At 35.8% G+C, this 17,831-nt stretch overlaps 1 protein-coding gene across 1 annotated transcript in view; it reads left to right on the top strand.

Annotated features, from left to right (window-relative positions):
• The first annotated feature begins 129 nt into the window (after positions 1-129).
• SLC27A6 (solute carrier family 27 member 6) overlaps positions 130-17,831 on the top strand; it is a 38,452-nt gene continuing 20,750 nt past the window's right edge. The window contains 4 exon segments of the mRNA XM_009648856.1: positions 130-643; positions 9,422-9,628; positions 11,806-11,964; positions 13,001-13,125. Of these exon segments, the coding sequence (XP_009647151.1) occupies positions 130-643; positions 9,422-9,628; positions 11,806-11,964; positions 13,001-13,125 (1,005 nt within the window).

A 17,831-nucleotide genomic window follows, 5' to 3' on the forward strand; every position in this document is an offset into this window, starting at 1 on the left:
GGCGCACCTCTCCGGAGGAGAGGGCGGGGAAAGCCTCAGCCCTCACCGGCTTTCTGCTCAGGCTCCGCACCCCCCCGGGCTGCCCCCCGCGTCCGGACTCCCTGTGTCAGCCCGCCTGGCTGCGGGGAAATGGGTGGCTGGGACGACCTGTATCCGCTCCCGGTGCTGCCCTCCTGGGTACCGGGCGCTGCCGCCGGGATTGTCTCCTTGCACCTCATCCAGAAACTACTCTTCCCCTACTTCTGGGCAGACCTGAGATACCTGCTGAAAGTCTTGGTGTACGGGCTGAGAGTGGAGATGTCCCGGCTGCAAGGGAGGATTGTGACCGTCCTGGACAAGTTTGTGAAGCTGGCTGAGAAGCAGCCCCACAAGCCGTTCCTCATCTACGAAGGGAAGGTGCACACCTACCGGGATGTGGACAGGAGGAGTAATAGGGTAGCGCAGGTCTTTCTGCACCATGGGGCTCTGAAGAAGGGTGACACGGTGGCCTTGCTGATGGGCAACGAGCCAGACTTCATCCACGTGTGGTTCGGACTGGCCAAGCTGGGATGCGTGGTGGCTTTCCTGAACTTCAATGTCCGCTCCAGATCTCTCCTGCACTGTGTCAGTAGCTGTGAGCCCAAGATTCTGGTGGTGGGAGCAGGTAGAGTATATGCCTGATTCGTACATCCAGACTTTTAATGTCACATCTTCCTGGTGTGTGTCTCTCCAGCTACTTTATTGAAAACATGATTTTCAGATGTTCACAGAATGAAAAAAACCTAGGGCTAGAAGGGACTTCAAGAGATCTGCCTCTCGAGCAGAATCAAGTATATCCATGCTTTGTGGATATCCATTTAACCTTTTCTTAAAAAATGTGCATTGCAGGAAAGTTTACAGCATCTAAGTACAGCCTGCTCCAAGTGTTTAATCGCTTTGGTAGTTGCTTAATGTGTTTCAGAAAAGGTTAAAATGATCTATTAAAAATGATTTCCCATTCCTTTTTAAATAGTCCATTTTAATTTTATTTAAGTCGCCCTTTCTTCTCCTGTACTACCTCCCCATCTTTCTAGTGATCAAAACCACTGTAAGCTAGGTCTAAGCTCAGACTGTACAACCTCTGCTGTACAACTGTTCACAGAGGTATGATAGTCTTCCACTAAAGTTGAGAGGGTTTTTTTACAGGTGTAGTACATAGGAGGTTGACTGGTAATAACCAACTTGCTGTTGGCATTGGGTTGTAGAAGAAATTTATGTGTTTGAATAGAAGATAATAGTGTGTGTTGTGTAAGTTTCCAGAGTATTAAATTTTTATTAAATGCTTCAAAAGAATTTCAAGTCTTGATGTAGGCACGCTGTGCTTTGTATATTCAAATTGGGCTTCAATTACAGAGATGCATAAACTGAAGACAGATCCAAAACCTGAACTTGCCTCAACATTTATGATCAAGTGCGAGTGAACCTGCAATGCTAAAAGATCACACAGAACTTTGACATTTGGCTGGAGGAGGAGATTTCAGAATTATTTAATATTAATGTTGCCCTCCCTCTCGAAAATTATTTCAAGTCTACTCTGATGTATTTCTATTTCACAACTTTTTGCCTTATTCCTGTTACACAGGTTGTGTGGTTTGGCATCCATGACACCTAAATGGTGGAATTTCCTTCCATCTGTTCTCTGCTGCTGCAGATTTGTGCTTTCAAAAATGTATTTAAGATTTTTCACTTGCATATTTTTTTAATATAAATTCTGACATTCTGATTGCATATGGTAAGCTGGTTTAAGAATGCTTGGTAATTAAAACAAGCTAATGAAACAAAAGCGGATTTAAATACAATCTCAAAACACATTATAACAATGCTTCTGAACTGCCAGTTTTTAATTTTGCTTTCTTATTTACCTAATAAAGCTAAAAAATCTCATTTAACACCCTCTTATGAGCATGTGCTTTTGAGTATATGGATTGAGGAGTGGAATTAGCGCTCAGGAAATTCTTGCTCATTGACTGGAGTGAAGGAGAACTTTGGATTAAAACTTGTATCTAAGAGTAGTCTTCATTAAAACGAGAGGTCACATAATGAATGAAAAAAGCATTTGCAAAGCAGGAACAGGGTCCATGTTTCTCCACTCTTAAATTTGTAACCAGCAGCTGATAGTAAGACAACTATGTTGAACTAACTTGTTCTAGGAGTCTGCCTCCGCTCACAATGTAAGAGCTATGTGCAGACAGATAATACAACAGAGATACCAACAGATTAGTCTCTGAGCTGGCTGGTCTTTTGTATGTTGGTCTTCTTACTTTATTCATGGGTTTTAGTCTCTGCATTAAGTTTGTCAGTCCCTTGAGCCTGCAAGGCTTCACAGTATTAAGTTTGTCAGTCCCTTAAGCCTGCAAGGCTTCACAGTATTTTTCTTTCAGGACTTAGGGGCTCTTTTTTTACCTGTACCTGGAGTTGAAGTTCTGTTATGTCCTTGTTTATTGGCCATGTCATATAGAAAAGGAGCCTCTCCAGAAGAGTCGAGGTTTCACAACTGTTCAGTTCATATACTGTTCAGTGACTGTGAGGACTAACTCACACCACTCTTGAAACAAAAAACATATTATACATAATTATTATACATAGTAATTTCCCCATAATGTTTATAAAAGTTGCAGGGCAGTATTTAACACTGAGGCTACATAGTTTGATAATTCTCAGAGATCAGTTAAACATCTTTTCATCCACTGTTAGTGTGTGTTTCAAGGGATTTTTCCTTATCAGTAGGCATGACTTGAAATTTCTTGTGTATTTTTGTCTTGTGGCACCATTTTCTGCAGGATTGTGCATAGCTGGAGCATAGTATTTTTTTTTCCCAAAATATTTACACTAAAAACAATCAGTCTGTGGTCCAATATCTGTCATTGTCTTAGGCATCATATTTGGCAACTAAGATTGTTTTTTTCAATCAGAGATTAGTATGTAATTGAGATCAGTATGTATGCATAGTATCTAATTTCTAGATAGTGGAAATTCTAATTTTCAGAAATATGTAGGTTTTTTCAGCCTCTACAAACAAATATAGACTTGACTTAGCCATTCAATTTCTTTTAACAGTCACAAAACTATCTTTTCAATATTTTGGATGACCCTCAATCTTATTCATATACTGCAGCGCAGCAGAAATTATCCCTTTAACAATTTGACCATTAACTGTCTGTGCTTAGCAAGACCAAATTTGCTCTTGACATTCTTATCTGTGATGGTACACTAAATGAGGAACCAGTATTCAAATCCATTTAATGTTAAGGTTTCATTTGTGCTGAAGGGAACCCTCCACCTTCTGCTGGTATCTGGAACAGTTCTGCAGATAATTGTTTATTGCTAAATCTTCACTGCTCAGAATGGTGGTGTAGCCTTCCTCTGCGTGAGATGATTGCATCTTGCAGCTTCTTTTGGTACATCTTGTCATTTTTCCAAAATGCTTTTATTTTTTACAGATGTGATACTGCTATCCAAATAGGCTGGACACTATTTATGGTTGCATTTTCTTCCACGCCTTGTTCAGTCTTTCATGCTGCCTCTTGCAAGATCACTCTCCTTTGTGGGATTTGTACCATTCAGTTTTGGTTTGTGCCTGCATATTTTTCAGAGGTTGTAGTTTGGTAAGCCGGTCCAATTAGTATCATCTTGTCTTTCCTTCAGCACTTGCAGTCAGACTTTCTTCTGATCTGACAATTCTCTGATATTTTGATTGCTTTTTCTAACTTTAAATAGTATTTAAGTTTTGGGTGTTTGGTTTTGATTTACATGTTCTACAAACTCTCTGCAATTGAATGTTTTATTCTTAAGCCTCAGATGTGTTTTAAAAACTTCAAAATTTCTCCCTCTTGTTGGTTTCTTACATGAAATGGGTATCTCCAAAAGATTGATTTTTTTTTTCTATGACAGCAATGCTCTTTTAATTCATTTAGCACATTGTAGTAACTTGGATTTTTTCCTTCTCATCCAACCACAGGCTGTAAGGCAAATATAGATTCTCTGATTTGCCAATATTTAGACTTGGTGTTCCTTTCCAGTATTTTCACTTGCTTTTGTGGCAGAGAGAGTGTTTTTGCTTTAGCTACTTTAATTTGTCTGCTGTGTTCCCAGAGCATTTAGTTCTTGCTTTAATTTGTTGTGTAACATTCTCACACTTCCATTCCCAGAAATTCTACCACCACTCCCATTCTGGGGAATGTTTGTTGAAAGAGATTCAAAAGTTGGAGTTTAAAACTGAATTTTTAATAAACCAGCAGAACTAAAATGTAAGTAAATGAGGAACTTGTAAAGGAGAAAAAAAGAAGCTATATGCCCTTCTCTCTATCAGACTGCCAGCATTAGCTTGCTTTAACAGCAGTCTGACCTGTTTAAAAGGTATTCATCCTTACTATGTTTGTTACCAGATCATGCCACTCTTATTTGTTTAAAAACTACTGGCTAAACAGAGGAGTAAGGTACTGCTTAAAATGAACTGTGTCCTTTCCATGGAGTATTTCTATTCATTACTTTAACAAGGGATTATATTTTATCTTTTGGACAGTACCCATGTAAAAGCAATACTATTAAACAAAACACACTTAGTGACCCACTAGAAAGGTACAACTGGAATTTGCTAAGGCATTTGTAGTGTTTTACTACTCGTAAGAGTTCAGCTTTTAGTAGGACATCCCAAATTGCCATTGTGATTTCTGATGCCAGGATTCAACAGTGAAAGGGCTGCATTACTAAACTCCGTGAGATCGGTTTAGATCAGTCCTGATAGCAAAGGCTATTCAGGGAGTGTACATGCCACATGGACATGTGTGGGCAGCCTGCTCTACATGGGCCTGCTTGAGCAGGGGTGTCGGACCAAGACGACCTCCAGACATCCCTTCCAACCACAGCCATTCTGTAATTTTGCAGTTCTGTACAGAATTACATCTCCCAGCTGTGCCAGTATAGCATTTTCCTGGCCAGGATTCTTTATTCTCAAGGCACCAGCAGTGCTTTCTGCTGCCGCTGAGTGTCTTCTGAACTTCTCACCGTCTGAGCTCAGAACCAGGATTTACACTGGCAGGAGGGAAGTTCAGACAGAAGTGTGTCTTCATCACGGAGAAAGAGAGTAAACAGCGTCTTTCTTGGTATTTGTAAATTAGGGTTGTATGGTATTATACACAAGTAGCCGTATTATAGAATCATATGTTAGTCCCTGAGTGAAAAAAATAATGGATTTTTATCAAAACCATCTTTTCTTAAATATTTGGAATAAAAAGCTACTTAGACCTAAACATTTAGGACAAGGAAACCAAGGAAGACCTGAAGAAGACACTATGATCTGTTCTGGTAAATACCATACTTCATTGATCACTTGCTTTTACTTAATCTGTGTCTCTGTCCCAGATGTCCTTTGAGTGGAAAACAGGGCAAGAGCGATTCCCAAGCCAGTTTGTGTTTTACTACCTTTCTTGCCTTCAGTGGTGTTTCAAGATCCCAACACTGATCCTGAGCCACAACTGACTTGTAATTTCTGTTATTATTACTTAGTGAGAGTAAGTGCTGAGTGGAAGGAGTCACTTGGGAGATCAAGTACAAGTAACAATTATTTTCTGAGGCCAGACAGTGTGGGGAAGAGTTTGGACTTGCCATAGCTTATGGAGCATATCAACCAGGGTACACATCAAAGTTACGTAAGAACCATTTCATACAGTTTTCCTTCTCAGTAACTTTCTGTTCAGTACAAGCTGATCTCAGGATCTGATGTATTCCTTTCATCAGTGTAGGACTGTGTCCTTGCCAACAGGCTGCATTGTTTCTTTCCTAGAAAATAACATAAAAAACCTTTTGTGCAACTTCAAGCCTAGGACAGTAGTTCAAAACCAAAACATATTTTCCTTGCTTTCTCAAAAGATGTAACTGAGTTATGTATTCTTGTGAATTTAAGGTAACAGTTTCACAAACTTTTTGTTGAATAATGAAATGCTTTAAAAGCAAGAGGGGAAAAAAAAAGCAAAAAAGTGGAGAAGCATATTCATCTTGACCAATTACAATTTTTTTTTTCCCAGTAGAAGCCAAGTAGTTAGCAAATGGTGAATATTCATATGCAAAATATGTAAACAATGCATACAGAACTGCTGACTGCATTGCCAAACTTTAGATAAGCAGTCATTTCTTCCAAAACAAATAAAACAAGACCTGAATTTACTTTCATGATGTGAAAAGCAAACAAGTACTTGAGAGAAACCACAAGCTCAGATAGCTCAATTGCTTTACTATAGCTGCTTTGCTATATGGTAAAGTACACATAACAGGTACCTCTAGAAATAACCAAACTATAGTTGGTCCAAGAGGGCTGTTTTTTCCTGACACATGTACAAAGTGATATGTAAAGACCAGTGAGCCCTACACAACATCTGGCACAGAAGTTCCTTGTTCACGGCACAAAACAGCACTTGACTACAATCAGAATTATTCTTTGGAAATATGTTAGTACAACTGAGAGTTATCTTCAAACACCCCATGCTCCTGTGTGTTCCAGAAGTTATTTTCTGTTTCTGGCACTTTGAATACAGCTGTTTCAAATTACCCTTTCTTATTCAGGAAATCACTTATTGTTTCTGCTGTTCTATGCTATCTAACTAGAAATTTCTTTCAAGATAATGTATAATTACAAGCTGTTCACATATTGTTCCAAGTACTAGATTCCTGAGCACAGAAGAAAAATTCTACTGTATAATTGTTTCATAGTTCAATAGTAGTTAAAAAAACAAGCAAGCCTTTGTGCAACAACAAACCCCATAGTTTTTATGAGTGCTTAGAGAAACAATAAACAGTGTGTATGTTTAATTTGAAGATTGATCTTAATTATTTGGAGTAAATATGTTTTGGTCTACTAAATGGGAGCTATGCCCTCCTGTCATTCTTTTATCTTAAATTATTGTGTCTGTACAAAAATATCTTCTGTAGAGAAGTTGCGAGTTGGTGGGTAATTAAGCTTCATTGTCATCACTTTCAAAAATGTAATAAGCAAAACAATTTAAGGAAATGCAAAAAGGAATTAATTTATCTCTAGAAAATAAGGAAATGGCACAGTGATCCCTTTAGTATCTGCAGTACTTAAAAAGGGTGATACTCACTGAGGCTTTTTTTGGCAGGCCTTCTGCAAGAGGATAGTTTTCAATTAAACAATAGGTGAAATTTCATTTACAATTACACTTTAGGTACACAGGATAATTTTGCATGATGACTTTTACTGGGCAGTTTTTCTCAATGTTCGTACATCACGTTTATTGTCAGTTAAGGACACCACACCAGATGGACAGCTGAGTCTGGTTCAACTGGTTACTGGAGCCAAGAAATTCTTAACAATCCTTAATGATTAACAATCCTTAACATCTTTGCTGGCACTGTAGTTGGAGCCAGTGCACCAAGAAAGAATGACAGGGAATGCTATATTCTTTTACTGGTTTTGAGAACAGAAATGGAGCTCCAGCCACTTCTAACACCTGTGTTTCTTTTGCTAGGTTCTCAGCTTAACTTGTACCTACAGAAACTATCATAAGTATATTTAGAAGATATATACGCATATACATGCATAATAAGAAGACAAAAATCAGTATTAGAAGGTAGTAAGTATATAGTTATTCTGTCACACTTGGTTTATTAATAGCTTTTTTAATTAGAAACAAAACTGTTGTATTTTCGTATTTAGTACTTGAAAAAGGTACTTTAATTTTACAATACAACAGCAAAACAGAACTAATATGCCAATGAACCTTGGCTTTCAATGTATTGAGTTTCCTGCAGTTAACACTATTGTCCTTAATGTTAGGTTTTATTCATATTTTTTCATTCTACTGCTATGTGTAGTGGAAGGGGACTGTACTCCAATGATTCAGACAGATCTGTCTTTTAGATTTTCATAATTATTTGGGTGATTCCTTCCTGAAATCATTCTGCAGTGCAAGAATGTTAGAACACAAAAATGTTAATGTCACACTCCATCAGATCTACTTGCTAAACATGCATAAAATATATAGAACTTATACTCTGTAGGCTTTGGGTTTGTAAGACGTATGTTTAGTTGGCGACAGTAGGCTGTATCTCTGTCGCAGTAATAGAGATTAGTATGTAATTCATTAAAATATATACAGCAGTCTGTCACTAGGAAAGTAGTTTTCTGTAAGATTAAAAGTCTTCAGTTATTTTGGTGCAAAATTTATGCAAGGGGATTCTATTAATGGTATCCATATTTAATATTTGCAAAATGAGCTTGGAGTTCATATCAGGATTTCAAATGCTGGCTCTGGCAATGCCTCAGTATGAGGTTCTGCGTGAATCATGTCAACTTTGTTTATTCATCTGTGAAAGCTAAGATAATAACATAAATTTATACCCACAGGGATCTTTGCAAGATTAATTACATAGGCTGAGATCCAACAAAGCACTTAAGTGTAAATGGGCCTTTAAGTATATGCATAGTTCTATTGAAAGCAATATTATTCCTATTCTTGAGAATTTTCCTGGATTGCTGAGAAAGCAACAGATTGTAAAAATGCTTAGAAATATAAATACCAAATGTATTACTTAAGGATTGACGTCTATTTTTTATTTTTCTTGTTGTTTAATCTGGGACTCTCTCTCATGGTTTCTTTCTTGAGAAGCCAACAACAGAGATCTTAGTTATGCTGCTGGTTTTATTTTATAAAAGTGAGTTTGTATTTATACTCAGGTAAACGCCAATAGAAGGAATGTCTTTCAGTGAATGAACACATGATTATAAGAAAATAAAATTGTCTGATGTACCCAAAATCAGATTCATTAAGGTTCATCTGAAACACTTGAAGCACTACAAAAATAGCCAAATGGTTCTTTGGCAGTGTCTGAATAAGCCACGAGCCTGTATCAAATTTCTATTCTGTGTAATACATGATACAGTTTTTTGTTTGTGTGTTCATTTTTAAATTAGTCACTTCTGTGCTTTTGAAAAAAAATACTGCACGATGAGAGATTGCTGTTGAGGGTATCCAGGGAAACCTGCACGGTAATTATCAGATATGTGTATATTTGCCTTACATCTTCAACCAATTTCTTCATGATTTGTTTGAAGTTGAAGCTTCACTACCCTTCATTCTGACCTTAGCAGTGACCCAGCATTATGCAAAATTATGTGGGAAGCAGGAACTAGCAATCAAGGCTCACCATTTTGCCTTTTGTTGGCAATTAGACCTTGTGAGGTCAGCAGTCTTTTTACCATATTATATCCTGTTTTCAGTGAATTTTCATTCTAGTTCATCATTATTTTATTGAATTTATTTATGTTCATGGATGTGACTTTCATTCTTCTTTACATTACAGAAAGTAAAACTTTCAGAGGAAAAATACTTTATTTGATAGTTTTGTGAAGATATAGTGTAAGTAACATTATTTTGTGTTAATTTTTAAGATTTGCTTGGGACACTGGAAGAAATTCTTCCTAACCTCGAAAAAGACATTAATGTTTGGATAATGACCAAAGAGTCCACTTTTCCAAGTGTGCATACCCTTTTAGACAAAATAGAGGCTGTATCTGAAGACCCTGTTCCAGTTAATCGACGGTCTGCCAAGAACCTGAAGTCATCTGGTTTATATATATTTACTTCAGGAACAACAGGTACAGATCTGCTAAAGAGTCTATGTTTTCCTTCAGCTTTCATCTAGAAACTTGATTTTCCAAAACTCTGCAATCTTTTGGTTCATCTTTTCACAGTAGGATATAACATTTCTTATCTAGAAGCATTATGGTAGAAAATAAGCATGTTTCTTGTCAGTGACTTTATATTCAGTGGTTTATGGGCTTCTCTTTTTTTTCCTGCCACATTGTGCAAATAGTAGAGAAGCTTTACCTCAGATTACTTCACAGCTAAGGTGTTTGTAAAACATTTTGCTTTTTCGGTGAGTTTACAATGATAATAAGTACTATTTTGTGATCACATACCACTGTCTAGCTAATATATTTAACATTGTTTCTAGAACTTTAAAAAACAATCTTCAAACCAGACATTCGGGTTTTCTTCATTAAGTCATGTTCTATGCAGGTCACTGTAGAGACAGAAAATAGGATTAAGTTACTAGCCTTTTAGTTTAGAAACAGATGGCTGAATTTATTACCAGTGCTCCAGCAGCTAAGAAGCTAAGACTTTAAAAAAACTGATGACTGACATGAAAAGCAGCATGATGTTGTTAAGATAAGCAGATTGGCATTCTCATTCAGCTGAACACACCAGTTTTAGTCACAAGAAGATTTAAAAAGAAGATATGTTTTATGGCTTTTTTCCCTCATAGAAATAATTATTTAGTTTATTTGCTTTGGGCTCTGGGGAAAAAATGGGAAATAAAAAAAATCAGGAAGGTACAAATATTGTCAAGAGGGCAGGTGTGTTTGTAATGCTACTAATATAAACATGGTTGAGCTTGCTGGTTAAAAGTAAGGAGTTTTAGCTAAAAAATGTTATAGAACTCTCCAGGTAGGAGGATTTGCTTCTTATGACTGCATTCAGAATATCTGTGTGAAATCTCAAATTTTAGTTATGTAGCATTTAAAATATTTTTGAATGATGTATCATTAATTTACATGGGATCTCTTTTATGTACCATGTAACTAAAAGAATAAGATTTGTTTAGTCTGAAGAGTATGGAATAACTAATTCTAATCTAAAGTAACTGAGCATTTTCACACTTTTTGATAAAGCAATAGCTGTTGTTGCTCCTAACATCAATAACTGCTAAACTTAGCTAAAAGAAAGAAGTATTTTGCATGGTCTGTAGTCAGCTGTCTCTAAAGAAGCAGCAGGAAGAAACTCAAGACTCTGTAGAGCACTTCTTGCTGTAAGTGTTTCACTGACAACATAGGCTTATTGTCTTTTCTCTTTAGTGTGATGGGTTTTGGAATAGCTTTGAAGTGTAGCTAGAATCTCCATAGGTTACACTTCCAGTTAACAGCTCTGTTGAAGTCTTCAAATTAACAGTAGCTTTGCTAGAATAGGTGACAAAGCTTTCTGACCCATTAATTTTTTTGAAATTTTTAACAGTTCTCACTGTTCATCATCAGGACTCAGCCTGAAATGTGTGTATGTGAGAACATATATGAAGCAAGAACACATCCCCTACTCAAAATAATGGGTACCAGAGTAGTAGCCCAAGAAGCTCTTGCATGTGAGTCTGCACATTGCTGAACAGAAATTCTGTGCCGAACCAGAAGAAACTCATTAAGAAGAACCTACCGGAGTGGACTTTTTGCTGGATTTTTTTTTTTTTTTTAAATTCTACTTAGTCTTCATAGTGTTCTAAAACAAATAGGTAGGCTTAGATGTACACATCTTAGATGAGCACCCACTACATGATCTACTTCATGTAGATCCCACACCTTGAGAGATGTATCACTATGACTCTTGCCTGAAAGAGATCTAGTGAGATGCCTCTTCATGTTAAAGGAATTCCATTGTACAGTAAAATCTTTGGCCCTTTGTTGGCTCTGTATAATTTGATAGCCTGCTAACCATGGAGTTTCTTCATATTTCCACCTATTTGAATTGACATGACATCAGATTTAATAACTAACAGAGGAGGCTACAAACTGGCTTATGTATCTTTATGTGTACAGAACAAACATGCAATACTGTGTTAAACAGCCCATTGTCTATCAACGGCCATCTAAACAGGTGGCTGAAAAATTGGTTACAGAAGAATGAATTGATTCTTTTGTGATTTTAGAGACCTTACACAGGGAAAAAAAACAACTGAGTTGTCTTTAAGAGAAGTTTTATGCATGGTTTTGTGTTTTCATTACAGATCTTCCAAAGGCTGCAGTCATCAGTCACATGCAGGTGCTTAAAGGAGCTGCTGGACTGTGGGCTTTTGGTGCTACTGCAGAAGACATAATTTATATTACTCTGCCTCTTTATCACAGTGCAGCATCTCTTCTTGGCATCGGTGGATGCATCGAATTAGGTATGGCTCATTTCACTTACTTGTGTTGTTAAAAGAGAATTAATTATTGTAAAAATGTATAAAACATACTTAGGTTCACTGCCATTAAGGAAACAAATACTTTGCTGAAATCAAATTAATAGTCTTTTCAGAATAGCTTTATATTTCTGGATTTTGGGGATAGGGGGTGTTGTAGTAGTGAAGGCTCTCTTACAAGCTGTCTGTGAGGTCCTGGAGAAGAATTGTAGTGATTTGTGTCACAAATGTTTTTACTTTTATATTTAGGTAAAAAGGAATTTAAGGACATGTGTAATATTTTGGAGGTGTATAGTGCATTAGTGTATGTACAGACTAAGCATTGTATGGTGGAACAGAACTAAAATGTACTTTGGTGAACTTAAAAAGACTGACAAATACACTTATAGTGAACACTCAGCTTTGTCATATATCATTAGATGATATATAACTTTTTTCCATTTAATTTGTGTAGTTTTAGTATGGACAATAAAATGTATATTTTAGTGAGACAATGTAGGTGTCCTCAATGACTCTCTTACCAAAAATTCTATTTGGAACTTGCTGGTAAATATTTCCTGTTTCCTGAAGCATCAGGACAAGTCAGAGCAAGGGAAAGATCATTGGCTTATAGATTAATTCTGCCTGAATCTGCATCAATGAAAACTTTCTTTGTTGAAAAATGACATTTCAGTGATACCCAAATGATTTGCTAATTCAGACTGACTTTTCCTGGATATTTTCAGTTAAACTCTTTTGAATAACATTGCAACCCTAGCAAAGAGAAGCTGTCTTCTTGCTTTTATCCTCTTATCTATTGGTTTACTGTCTCACCAAGGAGGAGACTGGGTTCATCTCCCTTCTTTGTCTACCAGGTTTGAATACACATCTTTTAATAAATCAGCTTAAATACTACGTATTTCTCTGAACCAGGCTGCTTTTAGTTCCAATTATGTTCTATTCTGTAGAAAGAGTGAACATAGCTAGCTAAGCTGCCATATGGAGAAAATGCTTCATTTCGTTTTCTACTGTATCCATAAAGGTGCAACCTGTGTGTTAAAAAAGAAGTTCTCAGCTAGTCAGTTTTGGAGTGACTGCAAAAAGTACAATGTGACTGTCATCCAGTATATTGGAGAACTTTGCCGTTACCTTTGCAACCAGCCAGTGGTAAGTTGAACCAAAATGATGGCTATTTGTCTGTAAGTGATATGTACATTTATTGTTCTTAATGTGGTCATGTTAAAAAGGGAAATAAATCTGTACTGAACCTGTCCCTCTGCCCTTCTTATTATGAGAGGTTCTTCAAATATTTAGTGATCTATAGACTGTAAATAAAAAAAATGGCTTAAATTAGGAAGATGTTAAAGTATTAAAAGATTTGGAGACTAAAAACTGATTCAGTATCATTTGGTGAAAAAAATTTTATTTCACAGAGTTTCACAATGTAAGTTCAGCTAAGCTAGATGCATAAAATTCATTGCAATTGATTCAAGATGTGTAGAATAATATAGACAGAATGGATATAACCTGCTGCTTAACAAACCCAACTGACTTTCTATCCTGAAATACTTGTACTAAATGTGTCAAAATAAATACTAAACAAACACTCATAGTCCCGCATAAACTAAAATTCAGCTTTCTAATACTGGCAACTTCCATCCATTTATGAGCTGCAGGTTATCCTATTGTGTTTCAATAATAAATCGTAAATGTTCCATAATACTTTATCTTAACCTGGTTACGCATTTCAATAAATGGCTTTATACAGTTACTTATGATCATAAACTGCTTTTATTTTGAATATTAAAGAAAAATAAATAACAGCTTCCAAGTACCTGTATAACATCAAGCAAAAAGAACAGCATCCTCTTTTAATTTGACCAAATGTTTAGGAGAACACAAAGAGATTTGGGAAAATGTAGAATGTTGGATGTGATGCAACTATTATCCCTTTAACATTCTCCCTTTACCTCTAACATAATTTCATGATTTAAAAAAACAAACAGTGTTTTATTTCCTTTTCAGTGAATTTTATTGAAATGAGTCATTTCTTAGGAAATGGTGCCAATAATTCAAATTTATTAATCTGAAAATGCTTTTCTAAGCCAAGTCCTCGTTTTATGATTTTCCAGAATAACCTCCTCCATAATCAGTGTTATAATAATTTGAAAAGAATGCAAATCAGTCTTGTTTTCCAGCATAATAACAATTTTCATTAATATCTCAGGTTGCTGACCAAAAAATGGAAAAGGCCAGTGTTCACAAGACATTGGATTTTTTTTTCTCCTGAAGATTTTCCAAAGTATGTTTAAGTAATGTACTTAAAGTGGTGGGTCATAGATCTTACAGCACTATCCATGCATGCCTCAGCAAAGAGAATGTTCTTGAATCAAAGAAGGGATGGCTGATATCCCCGTGACCATCATTGGCTGCGATTTGAAACCAGAATAATGATACCTTTCTCTCTCTGTGTCTTTGTTGTTGTTGTTGGTTTAATTTTTATTTGTTTGTGTTTTAACTTTATAATAAAATAAACAAAAATTTACAGGATGACAAAAACTCAAGTTAAAGACCATAAGGAAAATCAAAACATATGAAAGGCCTAGCTTTCATAAATCATAATTTTTCTTGATTATAAGCTAACATGATTTCCCCAAAGTCACTCCCTTCTCTTCAACACTTCCCAACTTCTACTGTGTTTGCAGCCTCAGATATTAATTGTTCCCATTTTCTGTCCTTTAACTGTACAGTTAGACCATGGCATTTTATTTTTCACATTTTATCCTATCAGTATCTTAAATCGAGAATGATAGATTGTTGTACTTCATTTTCTAAAACAAATGCTTTCATTTTTAAAACTTTACCAAGCCATTGTAAAGTTAAAGGAGTTTTAAATTTTGCAAATAAAGTTATTTATACCATCATTAACTTATATTTATAGCATCGTTAACTGTTCATTAACTATATAACTATTCTATTTATTAATTTATGTGCATAATTTCTAGCAGCTGGCATGTCTAAACTCTTTGCTTTGTGAGAGTACAGGGTATTTTTTGTTTTGGTTTTTTTTGCTAGCTGGCTACAGAGAAATGTAATGTGCCTTACCAAGAAAAATTAAAATTATAAAATTAATCAGTTTGATAGCTAGATAGTTGAAGAAAAATAGTAAGTATTTGTCCTCTTAAAACTGGAAGAGAAACATGTTCACACAAATAAATGGAAGAATTTTAAATATGTTACGCAATCCATTATTATTTTTCAAGTAGGTGAAATAATTTGCCGAGTTGTTATCTCTCTTTAAGTTCCCTTAACTTAAAGTATTATATATTCTGGCAGCATGAGAAAGATATGGCTAATACAAATTTTAAAGCTCTGTGAAGAGATTATGTGGGCAGTGTTCTCAAGGTTCGAGTACTATAAAGCCCTTCTAATGAACATAGATTAAAACCATACAATTATTTTAAGTGCTTAATTTGTTTCTTTAATACTAAACTTGAATTAAATGGTATATTTCCAATAGTTGGAGGCGACAGTGTGGACTCTTATTTCATAGATTTTGAACAGAGTTTTTGGCAAGTCTCTGTGGTAGCATCTAGACTCTTGGCTTATCTTTCCATATTAGATTTGTCTTGTTTGATCTTTTTGCCTCCCACTCACATCTGCAACAGCTGTTGAAGACTCTTTTGCAATAGAATTTTTCTGATGTTCTGCATCCGGTTTGGTTTAGTAACCTGTTGTCTGGAAATAACATTTGTTAAAAAAGAAAGTTGTCTTTTTTTTCCTTAACTACAAAGACCTTGCATTACGTGGCGTTCATAGATTTTGCTGCACTCCTAAATAAGTGAGTAATCCTCATGAATGCTCTCTTCCAAGCTCTTTTTCTGCAGTCTCTTGACCATAGTGAAAGAAAAAGGACCAGCATTGATGGCTAGTAGTAGCCATCAGTAGCTACGAAATGGATCCTGCTCCAAGATATTACCATGACTACTCCAGTGAAAGACAATATTCAGCAAATTAATAACTTGGTCCTCCTGGCTAACATTGCTCAAAGTCTCTATTAACAGTGATCTACAAAATTCCAGAATTATGGCATAGCATAGTTTGCTATTTCCTCTCTAAGCAAAGGCCTTGGAAAAACTTCTCTACTAACCTGTGGATGTATTTTCATTAGAGGGCTGCATCACATTTAAAATTTAACATTTAGAGTGAATACAAAATCTGTGTAATGTACTTGCAGATATATTTCAAATTTGAGGTAATGAGCTATTTAAATAATACATTGTGTCCTGAAGCTTCTGGAAAGATATGAAGGGTCATGCAGCATCTCTTTCCTGCTTTTCAGTAAAGGAGACCTGAATCCTGAAGTTGTTTACCAACAGGCTAGAAACCAGTTTTCTTTGTCTTTATGTCCTGTCCTTTACTCTCATAAGCTGTCATACATTATGACTTTAATTGTATGATTTATGATACCTTGTATGAACTTCGTAAGCTCTCTATTAAAACCAAAGTTCACTTCTACTTGTATTCAAAGCTATTTCACAATTAATTATATCATTGCTTAGAAATTTTCTTTCAATATCTGTTCTACTTTATGCCCATTTGGTATCGAGCCAATGTTATCCTTTGGGATCAGTAACATTTTCTATTTCCTTGGGGTTACCTCAAGTGTATAAGACCATGTATATCAGCTTTTAGACTTTATTTTCTTAAGCTGAAGCAAGCCAATCTCTAGTAGATCCAGTTTGGCCAAGGATCTATCTTTGAATGGGATTAAGCTCTCTGAAGTGACTTTAGAAAAGATGCTTAAGGATTTATTTTATTAAAACTCTTGTGTGTTAGAACAATAGTAATTTAGAAGGAGAAAACAAGGAAGTCAGTGCTGCTGGGATAACCAAACAGAATGAACGTTTATTTCTCTGCTGTTGACCCAAGTGTTGTGGAATGGGGTGTAAGAATGTGTTTATATATGTTGTATAGCACTCCTACCTGGAATAGTCCTACCTAGGATAGACTCCTACCTAGAAACAGGTTTTTTTGTAGGAAGGGAATTGAATCATCAGGTAAGGAAGGAAAAATGAGTCAGCAATGCAGGTTTTACCTGACATCACATTTTATTCCCTCTTAAAGTTTAGCTCAATTTATGTTCCGTATGCAAATTGTTCTTATCGTATGAAAATGCGAAGTTGAAATTCGTCAAGCCCCTTGCAGGTTTTCAGCATAGACATTTTATTAAATACCCCAAACCAGTGATGTGTCACAGTTACAGACAACCACATCTGTAGAATCTATTTGAAGCCTCTGAGGAATCTCTGTATATCATTACAATTTTATTTACTGGGGGGGATTTTGCAATTTATTTATTCTTCTAGTAATCTGTGTTTTTTTAAAAAAATCTGCAACCATGTGTGTATGTCATAAGCAGACATCATTCTTAATCCAAGTTATTCCTGATTTACTACAGTATTAACAGTGCCTAAAAGGAGAACTGATCAGTGTTTGTACATGCAGTTAGATAAAATAGACTTTTTAGGCTAAGAATCTATTCAGCACATCTGAAATGAAGTTTAGAAATGGACCTGGGATTTGGAAGCTTGTACTTTTTCCCTCCAGACTATATCAGTTGACCTAATAAAAATATACTGTATATTACAAGAAACTTTGTCTGTGCTTTAAACTGCCATGACTACTACAATAGTATTATTTTTAAAAAGTGGGTTTAAAAGCAGATTATAATCCCATCCATTTTGGCTACTTCCTTCTGATATTTAAATGTACTGGCATACCTCTCTTGGACTCCATCTACATGATGATTCTGCATCTGTTTCCTCATTCTTCCCACTAATAGTGGTAAAGGTTTTCAGGTTTTCCTGCTG

This window comes from Egretta garzetta, unplaced genomic scaffold (genome assembly GCF_000687185.1).
Source record: "Egretta garzetta isolate BGI_Z169 unplaced genomic scaffold, ASM68718v1 scaffold281, whole genome shotgun sequence".
In the NCBI taxonomy this organism is placed as follows: domain Eukaryota; kingdom Metazoa; phylum Chordata; class Aves; order Pelecaniformes; family Ardeidae; genus Egretta; species Egretta garzetta.